The sequence below is a fragment of the Coregonus clupeaformis genome, chromosome 11, assembly GCF_020615455.1.
Source record: "Coregonus clupeaformis isolate EN_2021a chromosome 11, ASM2061545v1, whole genome shotgun sequence".
Lineage (NCBI taxonomy): Eukaryota > Metazoa > Chordata > Actinopteri > Salmoniformes > Salmonidae > Coregonus > Coregonus clupeaformis.
In genome coordinates this window covers 6935200-6955904 of record NC_059202.1, presented here as the reverse complement: position 1 = coordinate 6955904, position 20705 = coordinate 6935200, and the positions used below count along the sequence as shown (strand labels likewise).

General features: G+C 41.5%; 1 protein-coding gene across 2 annotated transcripts in view; it reads right to left on the bottom strand.

The window, feature by feature from the left end:
- The window catches only part of LOC121576943 (lysine-specific demethylase 7B-like), a 36647-nt gene extending 21130 nt beyond the window's left edge, over positions 1–15517 (bottom strand). For both annotated transcript variants that reach the window (XM_041890563.2, XM_045223427.1), the window contains exon 1: positions 15417–15517. In XM_041890563.2, the coding sequence (XP_041746497.2) occupies positions 15417–15514 (98 nt within the window). In that variant the 5' untranslated portion in view covers positions 15515–15517. The remainder of the gene's footprint in view (positions 1–15416) is intronic.
- Between the last annotated feature and the right edge of the window lie 5188 nt (positions 15518–20705).

The following is a 20705-nucleotide window of genomic DNA, read 5'->3' as shown; positions in this document are numbered from 1 at the left end:
TGACTCAACACTATACACGTCAGCTACCACAGTGACTGAAATGACAGCAACACTTAACAATGAGCTGCAGTTAGTTTCAGAATGGGTGGCAAGGAATAGGTTAGTCCTAAATATTTCCAAAACTAAAAGCATTGTATTTGGGACAAATCATTCACTAAACCCTAAACCTCAATTAAATCTTGTAATGAATAATGTAGAAATTGAGCAAGTTGAGGAGACTAAATTGCTTGGAGTAACCCTGGATTGTAAACTGTCATGGTCAAAACATATTGATACAACAGTAGCTAGGATGGGGAGAAGTCTGTCTATAATAAAGTGCTGCTCTGCATTCTTAACAGTATTATCAACAAGGCAGGTCCTAGTTTTGTCACACCTGGACTACTGTTCAGTCGTGTGGTCAGGTGCCACAAAGATGGACTTAGGAAAATTGCAATTGGCTCAGAACAGGGCAGCACGGATGGCCCTTGGATGCACACAGACAGCTAACATTAATAATATGCATGTCAATCTCTCGTGGCTCAAAGTGGAGGAGAGATTGACTTCATCACTACTTGTATTTATTATTATTATTATTATTATATTATATTAGTGAGAGGTATTGACATGTTGAATGCACCGAGCTGTCTGTTTGAACTACTGACACCCATGCATACCCCACAAGACATGCCACCAGAGGTCTCTTCACAGTCCCCAAGTCCAGAACAGACTATGGGAGGCTCACAGTACTACATAGAGTCATGGCTACATGGAACTCTATTCCACATCAAGTAACTCATGCCAGCAGTAAAATTAGATTTAAAAAGACAGATAAAAATACACCTTATGGAACCGCAGGGACTGTGAAGCAACACAAACATAGACACATGTATACAAACACACGATAACATACGCACTTTATCCACATGTACACATGGATTTTGTGTTATAGATATGTGGTAGTAGAGTAGAGGCCTAAGGGCACACACTTAATATGTTGTGAAATCTGTTATGAATGTATTGTAACGTTTTTAAAATGTATAACTGCCTTAATTTTGCTGGACCCCAGGAAGAGTAGCTGCTGCCTTGGCAGCAGCTAATGGGGATCCATAATAAATACAAATATCAACACTCACCTTATATGTCCTACGGGAGCCACCGTACCTGTCTGCGCTAAACAGTTATGTTAGCTCACGAACATGAGGAGAGTTGAAGCTAGCACACCCGAGCAGTTTATAAAGAATTTAGCTTGTCCCGTTCATCTACATAATAGTATTCTCTTGAAAATCTGAGTTCTTCAAGTTTCCCAGCCGTAGCCTGCCTAAGCTATATGTCTATGATCGAAAACAACAGGTAGGCTGCAATTGATTTAAAATCTTTAGTCTACTTAGCGAAGATCATAACAATTCCTCCAATTACTTTTCTACAAAACGACCGACGCAATTACAGCTTATTTTACCAGCATTGCTCCACGTAGACGCAAGAAAAATAGACTTGATTTCTAATTTGAGCACTATGATGCCGTAGACGCTCGCAGCCAGTCTGTTCTCTCATTCACTCCTGTGCATTCTAATTCCAGTCTGTACACGCAAAAACAAAGAACAAAAAAACCCTGTTTGATTTGGCCTTTAGGCTTCACACACACACACTTACTTCATCTGTAACATACATATAGGCTAGTGTATTTTAACAATTTTATTAAGGCCAGGCATTTCATAGAGAGTGTTACAAAATGGACTATATTTAGTACCTTACTTTGAAGCAATAGTGATTGGGTCTAAATAGGCATTTGGGGTTTGGTAGTCTAAATTCAGTGTACTTGTCTTTAACTGCCATTTCCCGAAAGTCAGACACTTCCCACAAGCTAACACATTTTTCTCAGCTTCAGAAGCATCTGCATTTAACACATTTTGTGGGGTTATCTTTAGATATTTTCTCCAGACTTCCCCAGAGGTTATTGTTGATATGTTGTACATTTCTTTATTCTAGATACGCCAAATATACAAGTATTAATCCACAATCTGCTCTGGATAAGTCTGGTCCTGTAGTGTCTTAACAAAATGAAACCAAAATATTTACGCTGACTTCATACAGTGTCCAGAAAAATTGATTTGCGTGATATGCAAATATGCTCATATTTAATGAGATATCACCTCATTTGCATATTTTAGTTAAATATTTCATATTGTTTTATACAAAATAGTCATTTGTGTCTACATTCAACTGGTAAAAGTTGTGATAAAGACTGTGATATGATTAAGGGGAAAAAATGACCCTATGAGGGTGTGGTGCCTGGCCTTAAGAGAGAGTCTGCCAGTCTTTTGATGACAACACCACATCTTCAGGACATAGCCCCACTGAAAACCGGTAACTAATCACACAGTGGCAGTGTGTGTTGTTGAGAATGTCTGGCTCTGACAGACGGTCCGGAACTGACTACAAACCACACCCCCTCTCCTTAAGTCATGACTGCAGTCGTGCATTGGAACAGTGGGCCCTGTATTCTCACACTCTGCTACTTCCACTCACTATTGCTGAGTGTGAAGGACACAGAGCTAATAATGACTCACAGCTCCCATTGTTGCGGAGCAGGCTAATGATGAAACAACCACTCTCTCAGGAAACGCATGAGTCACCAGGCAACCCGGTAGTTATGTCAAAGAGTAGGCTTAGGCCTATATCCTACAAGAAGTGAAACAGAACAAATCAAAATAGTAAGGAGCAGAAAAGATTAAGCGCAACCACAGACAACTGTACTCAACACCGTTTCAGGCTCACCACCAACCAGAGCCAGTGACGTTCTTCTGTTACTAGGCTATACCATTCTGCCTTTGTTTTCATCTCCTCTTCAGATATGGGGTGGAATGATGCAACTTTCTCAGTGATGTCATGCTGCTCACTCCTGTGGTCTCTAGCGGAAGGAAGCCAAACACACAGCTAGGTCACCACCCCCTCAGTGAGAGCGACTAATCAGTGAGCTTACAGAGGCAGACAAAGCATGGAGCATGATGGGAGCAATGAGCATGTCATGGGGATCCAGAGGTGAGCTCTTTCCTGGTGCCATGGTTACCACCCCCAGTCCCTCCCGTTCATTAAAATGAAGGTAGCAAAATCGTAACCACATGTAACATATGGATTTGCATTATTATACGCATCAAAAGTCCCAATGCAAATTTTAACCTCACTTTCCTATTTTTCGAGTTATTACATAAAACCGATCAGAACCTGACATTTTTTGAGGGGCAACGTGTTAGAGGACCCGGACCAGTCAGTCTATTCCCTACAATGTACTCCGACAGATATCTTCAAATGGCCAGTATGAAAAATATATAATAATAATAATAATAATAATAATGTATGCACTCACTAACTGTAAGTTGCTCTGGATAAGAGCGTCTGCTAAATTACTAAAATGTAAAAATAATGTCAAATTAAACCAAATCGTGTGCCCTCATGACGACTGGTTTCAATGACATTTTCAGCCAACTTTATACTTTATGAATTTTCTGTTTCAAATTAGCTTGCAAGGTTGCTAGCCAACTAACATTAGCCCTACTAATCCTACTACGTTAGCACTGCATGAGTCAGCCAGTGGATAAACACCTAGCTAGCTAATTTACAGCTTTAATAGCGAATTGAGCCACATTGAAGTAAACCAAAGTTTTGGAAATACATAACGCCACCTAATCAGTTATCAATGATTGTTATATGGATTTATCTTAGCCAACAAGCTAGCTAGCCAGCTAACATTAGCTATTTTATTCTGCTAACTAGCCTAGCTAGCCAACCACCACAGTCAGCATAAGTAGCAAGCCAGAGCCCAACATTGTTAACAACTTGAGACCAACTCGCACAGGCAGGAACTCACAGAACAGAACTAAAACAAAACGAGCAGATCAAAAGCAAAGAGTCAGCGGAGACTTACAGATTGATGGCTGTGGCCCATCCGATGGTAAAAGGAGTGGCTTAGTTACTAAAGCGAGAGCCAGGAAGAGATGTGCTTCAGAAGGAGAGGCCGTTTCACTGGGCCGAGGGAGAGTCTGAGGGTAATCCAATAGCGATATAGCAAGGGAAATCCAATGTACATCGATTCCAGAGACAATAGTCCAGATGCGGCAGAGGGCACAGGAGATGAGGGGAACAGTCAACAAGCCGGCGATCGGAGGAAGGTGGAACAGGCAGGTGGAAATGATCACAACAGCACAGTCCAGACTCAGCTGTCAGTCAACTAGCGTGCTAGCACTAACCCAAGGTTGAAAAGGTTACAAAACTCCGGTAGTCTACTTCACAGAGAACAAGACGAAAAGTTGACGAAACAAATAGAAGGACGAAAAACTAACTACGAACAGATGAGGTACTAAACAATTAGAGCAGGCAGTGATGATTTTCCCCTTTTGTGAGACCGAGGCAGGAAGGGACAAAGAGCATGCCTGCTGAAGATGAACATGCAGGATTTCCCAATAATAAAGATACCAATAAAAGCTTGTTTAAATCACACTTCCTCGTGACTGGTGGATTGTAGCCAATGATTTATATATATATATATATATATACATACACACACACAGTAGATGACTGACAGGGGGCCCTGTTTTGAAGCCACCGCACCTCCATCTTGGCACTCTCCCACCACTGTAAAAAATATTTTAGAAGCTATAGAAATGCATTTTATAATGTCTATATTCGTTTTTGCCACGTTTATTCCATTACAGACACCTTAATGCATACTTTAAAAACATATTATGTGAGCTAAACATAAAAATATATAAAAACATTTTCCATGAAGTATACATTTTTTGAATGTTCTAATGTTACGGTCTCCACTACAACAAAAAAATACTTAAATACATGTAATTTTATTGAAATACTGTAGAATTCCATTAATTCCTATGGAGGACTGCTTCTTCTGGGGAGTGCCAATATGGCCGACCGGTGGCTTCAAATCCTCTTATTGGCCAATCCATAGCATCAGCAATCCAGGGTTTATATACATAATTGATTGTAGCTCACCACTGCCAACACTAGGTCCGGAATGTAATTACATGCTAGCCTGGCTAGTGGCTAAAGTTAGCCAGCTCAAGCTAACAAACAAACTGTACCAGAGTAGGTTCTCTGAATGACAGTAGTAATAGTGCATTGTGGGTCGTGCCGTAGATATCCCAAAATAAGTTAATAATTATTTTGAAACCCCCAAAAAATGGCAAACTATTTTTTGAGTTATAGGTAACCAGATCATGACTACAACTAAAAGTTTATAATTCTTCGACCACACTGTGGTGTTACGTTTGTGAGTAAAGACTCCTGCTTCCTACCCTTTAAACCCAAAATGTATTGTCACTCCTGGGAGTCTAGCCCGCTCCCTTGTGCATGTGTAGTCTTAGTCTATTTCATACCATCATCCTGTGAGAGAGATGCACCAGGTACAAAAAATGATTTGAATATCCTTTACAACAAAAACACAGAGACTTCTTTCTCCCGCTTATATTCTGTTGGATTTGCACCTTGCATGGCTGCTGTTTCCCTACATACACACATCAGGCGGTTGCAGTGGTATTGCACCACTGTTGATGTGGGAGGGAGAGATCGTCTTTGGAAAAAACAAACACTGTTACAAAAACAATCATCCTGGCTATGTGTATATTTGTATTATTTTGGACTTGAATGTGAAGAATGGGGTGTTCTGGTGGATGATCCCATTAAAATACCAAGGATACCGGTAAAATACCAAGGATAAAGATTAAATGTAAAGAAACCCTCCTCAAGTATGGCCATGTTAGCCAGAGAGAAAGCATGGGGAAAAACAGACAAATAAGTCCATTGCTGTTGGCCCTCGGCTGCACACGTCATGCCTTAAAATGCTTAAATCCCTCTAGAGAGTGACTGTCTGTGCTTGAGAAGGAGACAATGGGGACTGTCTGCCAAGAGAGGGAGGGGGGTTCTAGCAGCACTAGCAGGGTACATAACGAAGCAGCACTCCAGAGAGATAGGGAGCCAATGGGGGTGAAAATCCTCCTCGTGCCCAGGAACCCACTGACTGACACAGACTATCTGTCGCCTCATTGCCTTCACTCTAAAGAGACCTGCCATCTTGTCTGAGTGGTGTTGTTCATTAGTCAGATGTGCAGTCAGAAGTTCATTGTGTTGATCCAAGGGAGCAACACATTTGAGCAGACATTGGAAGGAAAAAAGACATCTGTCTTTATTAGTAGCATCCGTGAGGACATGGTTCCAACATTCGGCTACAAGAAACTGGTTAGTGTCTGATGGTGCACTAAAGAATCCTCCTGGCCTCCACACTGAGAAGCAAAAATTCCAAACAAATAACACAATCTATCAGAGGCAGAAGGCTGCCCTGTGCTTCACCTAGACTGGTGGTGGCACAAAGGCGTCTCCATGGTGATGGCAGACACACTGGCAGCGTTCAGTCTCCCTGTACAACATGTCTGCTCACACACCCATACAGGCAGAGGCTGAAGCTGCAGCCCCATTCCTCTGCACCATACCGGAGTTCTAGACAAAGCTGAATGTTGGTGTACATAGGGCTGTGACAGGAATTGAATAACCGCGTAATTGACGGTTATGGATTAAGACCGTCATGAAAATAAAATAAGTCAAAACCATTTAAATAGGCCTACACAATTAACCAAATTAGCTAAATATTAACTTTCTTTTCATGTAGATAAACTTGACCTAATAGCGGGAGTATTTACTAATGATTATAAGCTATTGTTCTGCTAACTTAAGTTAGTCTGTCTATTAAACTGTCTACATCTCCAACTCTCTCCAAATGTCGCTTGATGCGCCAGCAGCTAAATCGCTAGATGCACGGGGATGTAGACGCGCTAGCCTATAGGCTATGGCACTTGATGTGTGGACTTTCTTTAATACAATGCACGTTTTCATTGCTTGCTAGTAAATAAATATGGACAATGCGCCAATCCTCTCCAACCTGGCATGGTATAATTTAATACGTAATCTTTTCTTAATTTATAGACTAATCAACACAGATATAAGCTACGGACATGTGTATTTGTTTCTATTTTAATGATTGTCAATGTAATACTATCGCATAGCTGTCTCTCTCCCCTTCATACTTTCCTTGTCAATTAATAATATAGCCTAATTTCGGAAAGCCTAAGGTAGGCCTAGGTCTTTTAATATGTGTCTGACATTTGCTGGTGGCTTTGATTGACGGGTCCTTTTACAGGGGTGTGTGTGTGTGTGTGTGTGTGTGAGTTCGCTGATTCTCTCTATTTACATTTTACATTTTAGTCATTTAGCAGACGCTCTTATCCAGAGCGAGTTACAGTTAGTGAGTGCATACATTTTCATACTGGCCCCCCGTGGGAAACAAACCCACAACCCTGGCGTTGCAAGCGCCATGCTCTACCAACTGAGCTACAGGGGACTCTATAGGCCTAGATGTCCATCAAATGACCGCAGCAGCAGGGTGAGATGTTACATTTAAAAAATGTATTTGCAAAAAAGCCAACAGACAAGGATAAGGTAAGCATACATCTTTATTTTGACTCAGTCATCTGCTAATGTGTCGATACATAAATGCGATAGATCCTCTCCAACCTGGCATTTCTTAATTTGTAGATTCATATTTATAAGTAATAACCTGAATAATAATAATAATAATAATAATAATAATAATGAAATGCCATGATGATAACAAAGTGTAATGGCTTGTTTCAAATAGGTGTTATTAAGAAGCATATCCACGTAAAGAAGTGTGACCTCCCCTTTTTACATAGGGCCTTAGACAACAGTAACATACATTTAAACAAAGGGCCTAAGACAACAGTAACATACATTTAAACAAAGCGAAATTGCACGTTTCTTTTGATTGGACACCAAGGAACTTGAAGCTCTCAACCTGTTCCACTACAGCCCCATCGATGAGAATGGGGGCGTGCTCAGTCCTCTTTTTTTCCTGTAGTCCACAATCATCTCCTTTGTCTTGATCACGTTGAGGGAGAGGTTGTTATCCTGGCACCACATGGCCAGGTCTCTGACCTCCTCCCTATAGGCTGTCTCGCCGTTGTCAGTGATCAGGCCTACCACTGTTGTGTCGTCGGCAAACTTAATGATGGTGTTGGAGTCGTGCCTGGCCATGCAGTCATGGGTGAACAGGCAGTACAGTAGGGGACTGAGCACGCACCCCTGAGGGGCCCCCGTGTTGAGGATCAGCGTGGCAGATGTGTTGTTACCTACCCTTAACCACCTGGGGGTGGCCCGTCAGGGAGTCCAGGATCCAGTTGCAGAGGGAGGTGTTTAGTCCCATGGTCCTTAGCTTAGTGATGAGCTTTGAGGGCACTATGGTGTTGTACACTGAGCTGTAGTCAATTAATAGCATTCTCACGTAGGTGTTCCTCTTGTCCAGGTGGGAAAGGGCAGTGTGGAGTGCAATAGAGTTTGTATCATCTGTGGATCTGTTGGGGTGGTATGCAAATTGGAGTGGGTCTAGGGTTTCTGGGATAATGGTGTTGATGTGAGCCATGACCAGCCTTTCAAAGCACTTAATGGCTACAGTCGTGAGTGCTATGGGTCGGTAGTCATTTAGGCAGGTTCTCTTAGTGTTCTTGGGCACAGGGACTATGGTGGTCTGCTTGAAACATGTTGGTATTACAGACTCAGTCAGAGACATGTTGAAAATGTCAGTGAAGACACTTGCCAGTTGGTCAGCACATGCTCGGAGTACCCGTCCTGGTAATCCATCTGGCCCTGCAGCCTTGTGAGTGTTGACCTGCTTAAAAGTCTTACATCGGCTACGGAGAGAGTGATCACATAGTCATCCGGAACAGCTGATGCTCTCATGCATGCTTCAGTGTTGCTTGCCTCGAAGCGAGCATAGAAGTGATTTAGCTCGTCTGGTAGGCTCGTGTCACTGGGCAGCTTGCGGCTGTGCTTCCCTTTGTAGTCTGCAATAGTTTGCAAGCCCTGCCACATCCGACGACCGTTGGAGTCGGTGTAGTACGATTCAATCTTAGTCCTGTATTGACTCTTTGCCTGTTTGATGGTTCGTTGGAGGGAAAAGCGGGATTTCTTATAAGCGTCCGAGTTAGAGTCCCGCTCCTTGAAAGCGGCAGCTCTACCCTTTAGCTCAATGTGGATGTTGCCTGTAATCTATGGTTTCTGGTTGGGGTGTGTACGTGCGGTCACTGTGGGGATGACCTCATCGATGCACTTATTGATGAAGCCAGTGACTGATGTGGTGTCCTCCTCAATGCCATCGAAAGAATCCCGGAACATATTCCAGTCTGTGCTAGCAAAACAGTTCTATAGCTTAGCATCTGCGTCATCTGACCACTTCCTTATTAACCGAGTCACTGGTGCTTCCTGCTTTAGTTTTTGCTTATAAGCAGGAATCTGGAGGATATAATTATGGTCAGATTTGCCAAATGGAGGGCGAGGGAGAGCTTTGTACACATCTCTGTGTGTGGAGTAAAGGTGGTCTAGAGTTTTCCACCACATCACATGATGAAACCATGGAATTTGAGCTGGGAGTCTAAGGTGCTATAAGCACATAGCTCATATGGCTACGAGTCATGGTACCTGGCTATGACCTCGGAGTTCATCAGTCACCAACTTCACCGGACGATTAACATCCTCCTATAGGTTAGCTTCATATTGATTAATTAACGTAATTCATAAACAAAGACTTGCCGAGTGGCAGGAGTCTGTGAGAACAACTTCTCACAAAAAGACTTCACGAACAGTCGAGAGGCAGGAAACGCAGCGAAGAGGACAGAAAATATAAACTCACTCTTCCCCCTCATCCCTGGGTTGTGTCTTTCTTTATTCGAACCGGGGGAACGACTGCTCCCTCTCGTTGAAGCCAAGCAGTTCAAGGCCGACCGCGGTACTGCAGGCATTGTTTGCAAAAAAACAGGAAAATGCCAATCTTCCTGGTCAATCTGTGTAAATAAATAACAAGTTTGAAGACAATCATTGTACCAATAATTACTTCTATTACATCAGATGTATGTCTTTGAACCGATTATTTAAATCTAAATCGTACACAGAAGAAGTTAAGGATAATTTAGTAGCTAATGGCTGCCTGCAGTACCCCGGTCGGCCTTCAAGTTGAGATACTCAATGAGAGGGAGCAGCACTGAGCTAGCCTGCAACGTTACTTCCTGGGAGTAGCTCAAACTGTGCATATTATGTCTACATAAATCTCCCATGAGACACCATCTTAACACCAATAAACCCACCCGTTTAAAAATTAATTTAGTATAGGTCAATCTTTCTAAACAATGTTTTGGTTAGTTTCTAGCTTGTTAGCTAGCTAACCAATGTTAAATTAGCTGGCTAGTCAGTTCAAATAATGACCATATCATATAGCAACGTCTTCACTTTAGCTTATTTGTCTTCATTATTACAGGAAAATAAACTCACAAAAAGATCATTATTTACAAGTTAATGGCGAGCCAATTATAGAAAATAGCTTACGGTTGTGAGTGTGACAAAATAAAAGCAGGGCATTCTACCGGAGAATTTTAGAACATGGACACTGTCTCGTTGGCTTAACGTTTTATCCTAATTTGACTTTGGTGCAGGTCATGTTCTTCACATTACCGTCTCTGGTAAACACATACTATATCAAATCAAACTCTATTTGTCACATGCACAGGATACAGAAGGTGTAGTGAAATGGTCACTTGCATAGTGGAGTCTTTCGTTTAGACATGTAGCTAGCTAGCTAGCTAGCTAGCTAAACAATTAACCATAATCCCAACTCATAACGTCACTACCCTGCATGAATCTGCAGGTAGCTAACCAACCAGGGTCAATGTTAGCTAGCTAGCTAACACTAGGCTATAACTAGCAATGCAAGTTGCAAATGCTAGTTACAGTAAGTTCAAAATGCTGTATCCCTGAAAACAGGATGTTAAAGTTCTGGTGACTCTGCATAGGCTATGTAATGAATTTTTTTTTGTGACAAACTACAGAGGAAAGCAGCTTGTCCAGTGTTTACCTCTGCGTGTGCATGTCTGTCATTCTGATTGGTCAGGAGCGTTTGTATTTATTTATACAAAATATATATATATAGATATGATTTTTTCCGACTATCCAGATATCCGAAAAGAATGCTTGATATTATTTGAATAGTGAAATAATGTCAAATGCCCATCCCTAGTGTGTATGCGTGCGCGTGTGTGACTGACTGAGGAAGACTGATGGCACCGCCACTGGCCTTAGGCAAGTTCAGCGCTCCATCTATCAATGTCCCTGCAGGATGAAAACACTGGGGAGAGATGGATGATCCATGTGAGTAAACCCTTAAGTTTTTAGTGGGATTGGTCTGGTGGTTTACTCTACTCTATTTAGGCCGCCATTATGTCATTATGATTGCTATGCGATGGGAGATATCATTTCAAGTGTGTGCACGTGTGGCCACATACGAGGCTGACGTTTCATGTAGATGTATTGCTTTACCTCTAATCATCCATACTCCTTCAACTACAGTAATTGGTTTTGAGAGCTTTTTTTACCGTATCTATTGAAATGATATGTCTGTGTTAATCAGATCATAATCAAGATCAGATCAATGGTGATTAAATAGGGAACATAAGCCTAATTCACATTGATTTATTGTCCCTTACATTTTATAAATGACGTACAGCACTAGGAATATGTCGCTGACTGTAGTCCATTTCATTAAGTGCTTGGATAACACACAGTTTCAAAGACTTCATAGCCTTCATTCAGTGATAGTCTCATGATAACTTTCAGGAAGCTGTTTAACAGGAGAGTAACTATTGCAGCCTTGACTGGTAATAAAATGTTCCTCAGCCAGTAGGCTAGCGATTATAGCGTAGGGACAGTAAACAAAAGGTTGTTTGTTCGAATCCCTTAGCCGGACAGGTGGAAAAATCTGCCGTTCTGCCCTTGAGCAAGGCAGTTAACCCCTCGGGCGCCAATGACGTCGATTAAGGCTGCCCCCCGCACCTCTCTGATTCAGAGGGGTTTGGTTAAATGCGTAAACACATTTCAGTTGAATGCATTCAGTTGTGCAACTGACTAGGTTTTCCCTTCCCTTTTCCTAACCAGGTTTTTCTGTTATTGCATTGTATCCCACTTGCCGTGCCTTGGGCCATTTATGAAAACTGAGGAAACCTAGTTGATGCATGGACATTCTAAATTATAGGATCTACACAATGGCCTATACCATTTTTCATACATAGGGTCCAAGGGTTTGTGCTGCTCAGGTTACTTGACGGTAACTCCTGGCCCAAGATTTCTGACCATATACCCTGACCTAGAAAAACTCAGGGCCCTATAGGCTAATCATACAAGGGGTTTGTTGTGTAAAGCCTATGTTCTCAGCTTGGATTATGTCACAGGAAGTTGTCTCTGAGAGGCAGGCAAGACAGTGGCTTCGTCAGCAGAGGCCAAGGGGGGGCTGCTTCCTCTGGTGTGGAGGCGAGACTTCCTACACTCATTATTCTCCATGGTCCTTAAGATCAAGACACGATTCATTCCTATGTGAAGACTCAATAGTGCATTTGAAGCCCAGGAAATGTGTTAAAATACACTAGTTATGCTATTTTGGACCACCAGGCTGCTTATGTCATGCAGCCTGTAGTTTTTGTGTTTATACATTTCCATAACGACAAGTTTGATGTCGGACAACAATAGAATGTTTATGATGTCACTGCAACAACTGTCGATAGATGTAGTATAAACAAGCCTTTAGTCTTGAAATCTTTGGTTGTTTAAGTACATGGCCTCACGTGAAGCCTTAAAGAGATGGGTGCGCTGAGGTTTAAGAGGGTGTGAACGATGCTGAATGGGTGTAGACAAAGAAGAGCTCTCCAGTAGGTTCACCAAAACATTGAAGGGCCAATTTCTCAAAAGTGAGGTTACAAGTTTATCAACTTTCAAAGCAGAATTACTTCCCATTGTTCCTCAACTGTAGTGTATGATATACCATTTTCTAGCTCGGAGTCTCTACTTTTGTCCAATGTAAAAAACACAATTTCAAATTTTGCTACATAAGACCGAATCGAGCCAGTCGGTCACATATATGGATCTGTGCCATTCACTTTGAACTGGACTGTGTTTAGGCTACAGTATGAGCGGTCTTGAGTAGATGCGCTTGTTTTGAGATAAGTGAGAGCTGCATGTAGCCACATGTGCACATTTGTTCATATTCTTTGCTAGTTAGTGAGTTATTAGCCCAGTTATAGCACATTTCTAGTCAACAATGGGGGAGTGGTTGCTTCCAACAAGAGCACAAAATGTGTGCATTTATAGCCATCTTTGAAAAGCGAGTCAGGTAAAGAGCTTTATGTCTTAAAGGGAAAGTGTTGTATTATGAGACGGTATTAAATAAGCTAAGTAGCCAATTGGCAGAGTGTAGCATAATTTGTCTGATTCTCTGTAATAATGGGAATAATGTATTTATTTTGTAAAGTGGTTTCTAACATCAAACAACATTTTCAGGCACCTCCTTGTCTGAAGGACAAGTGGATAAACAGGTTAATGTCAAGCTCTGAGTGTCAGAATTCTAGGCAGCCATCTAAATACGAACATATTTGATGCCACTAATTGAAGGAAGTAGGAAAGCAACACTCTCAAGGAGAGAGAAACTGAAGAAAAATCCAGGCATATAAAAAGCGTGAACAGCATGCGTACAGTACGGCACACATCAGTAAGAGCTTAACATTAACGTCTGGCATGAATAGCAAAAACGCTTCTAATAGCCTAATCCCCCCCGAGCACTCTCCCCTTTGCAGCTCCCCAGCTCCCAAACTGGCCTGTGCTCAGTGCCTGATAATAACACAGCCTACCGTCTGCCTGCGGCTAGACAGCATAATCCCATTGGTGGCAGGCAGCACTGCAGACAAGAGGGTTCCCAACAACAGAAAACACACAGGCTCAGGCAAGGCAACCCAGTGCAACCCCACCAAAAAGGGATGCGGCTGGGCCCACGTAATCTACCACGCCGGGGAGCAATCCGGGCCTGGGGGCACAGAGGAATAAGGGAAGAGAGGGTGTAACAGACACAAGCTCCCGACTACAATCCCTTTGTTGAGAGAGCCTTCAGTAAACACGTTTGTGTAGACAGACACACGCAGTCCCAGGTGAACCTTGGCATGCCTGCACTGAGTTAGGCCATAGTGAGCTTGCTCACACTTATGTTTGTTATTGATAAAAGGATGAGAGTTGTAGTGCAGCATTCATGCTTCGATCTCTCTCAGCGAGCAGGCAGAAGCCTTGAATTCCTTGCTCAGTTCCTGGCACCGCACTTTCTAGTTAAACCCAGCTGTTTCAGTGCAGTACTGTGGATCACCTCTGCTATGCATGATGAGAGGCCTCATATTGGCGTGAACCAAGCAACTGGGCTGAGAAAATTTATTCAAATTTCTTATCCTGGCCCCTTGGGAACTATGATTTTGAGAATGTCAACTTTCCTCTTTAAGAAAATATTATGTTAGAGGGACACGTCAAATCGGTGCATTTCCCTTTAAAATATGTTACTTAATTCTAACGCTAGATGGCTCTCGCCATGTGCACATCTTTGTTCAGAAGGGGCATTTAAATGCCTGTCCTCGACTTGACCACCCAACACTCCTATTTGGTCAATTTCTCAATGATGAGACAAACATTGTCCAACATCAAAATGTTGTCTCTAGAATTCAGGTTACTTCCTCTTCCTGTACTGGCAAAGAGTGGACAGCAAAACTAATTCTCTCACCTATTGTTTATTGCCCCCCAAACCCAAGAAAGCCCCCAAACCCACAAAAGTCACTTATTTGAAAAAAGTTAAAATCAAGTTAATCTGGCATCCTAACGCCATGAATCGTGGCATGACAGCTAGCTAACACAGTAACAAAAACATTTAGCTACAGATGAAGGTTTAGTATTTCTGGCTGGCTATCAGGCAGCGCAAGACAAAACTTGACAAACACTAACGACAACAGAGCCTAGACAACTGTGCTTGATTCGAAGCTTCTGCTCTCAAACTAGCTAGCTAACGTTACATCTACTTCTAATAAAGTATAGTTGGCTGACAAATCAACTGTTCCTTCTACTCCTAACCAAATACTATAAAATAACTAGTAATAGCAGGGAGTTCATTTCCGTATAATTGCGAACTGTGTTTACTTGTGCAGAGATCTGGCACTGGGATAAAAAAGACAAAACTGACGTGTAATGACTCCACTTTTAACTACCGCATCGTCCGTTGTATGCCTAAAAGAAAGTAGGTAAACAAACGAATGCGTAGCGGAGCTGCGCCAAGGTCCGTTCGCTCGCGCTGGGTGCTCGCGAGTCGCTCTGCACTGTCTTGATCGAACCTCAAATCACAGAGCGAGACTGACATCGCAATACGACTTGACTTTCCTTAACAGATTATTAGGACAGTCATTGACGCACTTCTGTCAATTTCAGGTATGTCATTACGGAATATGTCGGCTCCTTACCTGCCATGAAACCAGTCATTACAAATGTCGCATTCAATCATAAACCGGCTAACATCATACGACTGCCGGCAGACACAGTACAGCGGGGCCGCCGCCATCTTCTTAGTGTCCAAACAAACAACGCAGGCAGAAAGTTGGGCGGGGACTCATTTCAACACACACGGAAATAGCCGAGGGCGAAACGATAATTTACGGAAACGTTAAAGGAGACCACACAACTCAGTCTAGAATGGTATTTGTTCATCATAATAATCAATCATCTCCTATTATTCAACCCAAGCAACGATTGCAACACCGTAATTTAGGTTATGTAAACTGAACTTGCATGCGCGCTAAATAAAACAACAAGTTGTAGAGTGTTACAAGCCAGAGCTCTTTGACGTGGCCTGTTGGCACCAGGTGCTCCAAATTGTTAATAAAGGGCGTGGCCTCTGGTATAAAAGTTTAGCCAAAGCGGCGTTTGCGGTTGGACCAAACGGCGAAATCTCGCTTTTTTTTAAAACCCAAAGTGTGGGACTGGAATTTGATGTGGCATATGTATAGGACCTTTATTGTGATATCCACCCATAGCTGTATTCTATTTGGCTCCTGTATTAGCGCAAGCGCTTCTGGGTAGTGTGTGGAGGTGTCGCCTTTCACTCTCCCCTTATTATGTATTTAATATATCCCCTTCTGCGTTATAGTCTCATCATTAACATATGAAGTCTGATGCACTGATGGTGCATTGTGTCAGCTTCAATTACAATACCTACAACCCACGTTCTTACACTAGGAATAAAATTGCAACTGGTAGAGTTTGTAAGCATTATAGCTATAAATTTATAACATACACTTTTCTTCTGAATCGAAAACAAAGTATCGTCAAGAACAGGCTTTAGTTGAAAAGTTACTTCCAACCCTTTCTACTAGAATTCACATTTTCACATATGTTGAGGCTTAGATCCTATTTTAGATCATCTGAGGGTTTTGTGTTGTGCCCGCCATCCGTTGAGACACAGCATTCTCTTAAATACAGACAGGGTGGGTGCCATTTCAATAATAGAAACATAAATCATATCAATCAATCAAATGTATTTATAAAACCCTTTTTACATCAGTAGATGTCACAAAGTTATATACAGAAACCCAGCCTAAAATCATAGAATCCCTTCAGACCACTGCAATTTAGCTGGTACACCATTGAAATTGAATTTTTTTGTTTCAACAAAGTTTATGGATATACTGACAAGATAGATGTCTCTCCAACCTGACAATGGGAGTGTTGTCCACAAAGCATCATTGTAGGCTGTCTAGCTCCTGCTAATCCTTTCTTTGGATTGGTGGATACATCTCATTGTAATCCATTTTTGAATAGTCGATGAGGGTTGTTGACGTCAACCGCCTGTATTCAATGGAGAGAGATGCTATGCTACTAGCCTCATGCCATCAATATGCATAGCCATCTCAGTGTTTTTTCTCAAAGTTGCCTTTATGTCACGTGTCCTACTTATGTCAGTGCACTCGTAACAACGTAAGCATTACGACACTTCTATTAAATCAAATAAACCTCACGTAGCAAATAAACCATAATTTTTTTTGTTGACCAAATTTGACACTCATTGACCTCCATACAAAAATTAATTGCTTGGTGGGCGAAACAACGAAAAAATGCCACCTGCTGGAGGGAGACAGATTTTCCGCGGAGTTGGGCCTCTCTCTTACGCTTTCTCCCTGGTTTCAATTACTACCAGAAAGATGGCCGCCAGTCTGCCCACCGTCGAATGTCAACTTTAACGCGAATGTCTATTCTATTATCTATATTTCTATGATTTCAATATGTTTCCTATGGAAGATTGACAGTTTAATATAAATGAATGGATAATGCCACTCAAGTCAACATTCTCTGATGTGTAGACCTCATACCATAATCCTGTTCTTTGTGGTACCATTTAAAAGATGACATTTCAATTTTATCCACATTTTTGTTAATTTATCAGCCAAAACATGATACCCACCCTGTATTCAAGAGCATACTGTGTGATAATCGATGGTGGGCACAACACCTCTGATGTAAAATATGGTCTACAACATACAGTATATGAACATTTAAAAAAGTATTTATTATTTGTTTTCAAAAAAATCTATACATTTGACAAGTTTGACAACCCTGTTTGTAAGCTTTCAAATGATATCAAACTCTACCATTCATCTTTTTCAGTGATGAAGACATGGATGTGTCATGGTCAACTTCGAGCGCCTCTATCTCCTGAATGTTTTGGTATTTAGGTCCAAAAAGTCCCTTTCTGAACACTTCCACGATGAGAAAACATGCATGGAAGGTTTCATTCAAATTAAAAGTTGTGCACTCAAAAAGTGTTGAAAATCATATGGAACGACCCTAGTTAAATCAGTAAGAAACATTCCCACTGGGCACAGATGTCAATTCAACGTCTATTCCACGTTTGTTCAACCAGTGTTTGCCCAGTGGGCACGGGAAATTGTGTGTTCAATAATTTGGTGTTTAAGAAGTGAGTAGGCTATTTGTACTGTAATGTGTAGTCCTAAATAATACACTTAAAAATGCTTAAAGCCAAATGGCAACCCCACCCCTTGATTTGCTGAGGATGGGGATAGAGAAATGTAATGGAGCTTTGGTGCAATGATTGACAGTCCATGGCATAAACACGTTGAAGTTACATTGTTTGTACAAACACATAGGCCTATACAAACAATGCGAAACAATCTTATGTTGGGTTATGATGGGAGTAAGATACAGCTGATGGGGCTTTTATATTCTTAATATCATATCGTAGTCCCATGTAGCTCAGTTGGCAGAGCATGGCTGCAAGCGCCAGGGTTGTGGGTTCAATTTCCTCAGGGCACCAGTATAAAAAAAGTATACTACTGTAAGTCGCTCTGGATAAGAGCGTCTGCTAAATGACTAAAATGTAAATTAATTGAAATAACTATTGAGAACAGCAAATGTATTTATATATTGCAATTATACAGTCAGGTCCATAATTATTGGCACCCTAGATAAAGATGAGCAAAAAATATTGTATAAAATAAATACAAATACTGAGCTATAGTGTATGCTCCAAATTAGGAAATTATATTATTTTATACTAACAATTGCTCAGAGAAAGGGATTTTGTTTAATAAGTAATAAAACAAATTAGCCTTTTTCTAAAATGTTTTATGAGATTGTAGAACACGTTGGGAGGGATCTTAGACCATGTCATCTGACCATAGCACCTGGTCCAATCCAAGTGCCAATGCCATTTATCAAACTCCAGGCGGTGCTATGGTCAGATTACATGAAAATAGAGCTCTTTGGCTACACATACCAGTGGTGGGTTTGGCGTAAAAAAACAGAAGCATATGCAGAAACGTACCACATACCTATGGTAAAATATGGTGTTGATGTTATGGGGCTATTTTGCTTCCACTGGTCCTAGGGCCCTTGTTAAGGTCAACGGTATCATGAACTTTAGCAAGTACCATTACATTTTAGCCATAAACCTGGTTCCCTCTGCCAGGAGGCTGTCACTTGGCCGCAAGTGGATCTTCCAGCAAAATCCACAAAGAAATTGTTAATTGACCACAAAATCAACATTTTGCAATCTGTCTTCGGACTTGAACCCCATTGAAATCCTGTGGTTTGAATTTAAGAGGGCAGTCCATAAGAGCACACAATGGAGGAATGGGCCCTGTGTAGCTCAGTTGGTAGAGCATGGCGCTTGCAATGCCAGGGTTGTGGGTTCGATTCCCACGGGGGGCCAGTATGAAAAAATAAAAAATGTATGCACTCACTAACTGTAAGTCGCTCTGGATAAGAGCGTCTGCTAAATGACAAAAATGTAAATGGTCTAAGATCCCTCCCAACCTGTTCTCCAATCTCATAAAACATTTTAGAAAAAGGCTCAGTGTTATTATCCTTGCAAGGGAGGGTAATAGAGTATTGAAAACAGGGGTGGCAATCATTTTTACCCCTAGATTTTTTAATTACTTGTTAAACAAAATATCTTTCTCTGAAAATACAGTACCAGTCAAAAGTTTGGACACAAATTTTAGTCATTTAGCAGACGCTCTTATCTAGAGCGACTTACAGTTAGTGAGTGCATACATGTTCATACTGGCCCTCCGTGGGAAACGAACCCACAACCCTGACGTTGCAAGCGCCATACTCTACCAACTGAGCTACAGGGGACTAATCATTCCAGGGTTTTTCTTTCTTTTTACTCTTTTCTACATTGTAGAATAATAGTGAAGACATCAAAACTATGAAATAACACATATGGAATCATGTAGTAACCAACAAAGTGTTAAACAAATCAAAATATATTTTTGATTTCAGATTCTTCAAAGTAGCCACCCTTTGCCTTGATGACAGCTTTGCACACTCTTGGCATTCTCTCAACCAGCTTCACCTGGAATGCTTTTCCAACAGTCTTGAAGGAGTTATATGCTGAGCACTTGTTGGCTGCTTTTCCTTCACTCTGCGGTCCAACTCATCCCAAACCATCTCAATTGGGTTGAGGTTGGGTGATTGTGGAGGCCAGGTCATCTGATGCAGCACTCCATCACTCTCCTTCTTGGTCAAATAGCCCTTACACAGCCTGGAGGTGTGTTTTGGGTCATTGTCCTGTTGAAAAACAAATGATAGTCTCACTAAGCGCAAACCAGATGGGATGGCGTATCGCTGCAGAATGCTGTGGTAGCCATGCTGGTTAAATGTGCGTTGAATTCTAAATAAATTCCACAAATTAACTTTTAACAAGGCACACCTGTAAATTGAAATGCATTCCAGGTGACTACCTCATGAAGCTGGTTGAGAGAATGCCAAGAGTGTGCAAAGCTGTCATCAAGGCAAAGGGTGGCTACTTTGAAGAATCTAAAATCTGAAATCTATTTTGATTTATTTAACACTTTTTTGGTTACTACATTATTCCATGTGTGTTATTTCATAGTTTTGATGTCTTCACTATTATTCTATAACGTAGAAAATAGTAAAAATAAAGAAAAACCCTTGTGTCCAAACTTTTGACTGGTACTGTATATGGCAGGATACAACCAATCTACATTTCAAGCAGACCGTTATCCTTTTATGACAAAGGTTGCGTCATGCAATATCGGGATGCACAAGGATTTCTACGTGCATTAACTGCATTTATAAACACTTCAAGACCGTAGCCCACTCTTCCTTCAATCGTGTGGTTTATAGTATTTCTCCGACAGTGACTGGGGTTTGGGGCGTCGCCTTTATATTACTGGGACCAATCAGAGATCTGGCAGAAACTTTGTAAACAA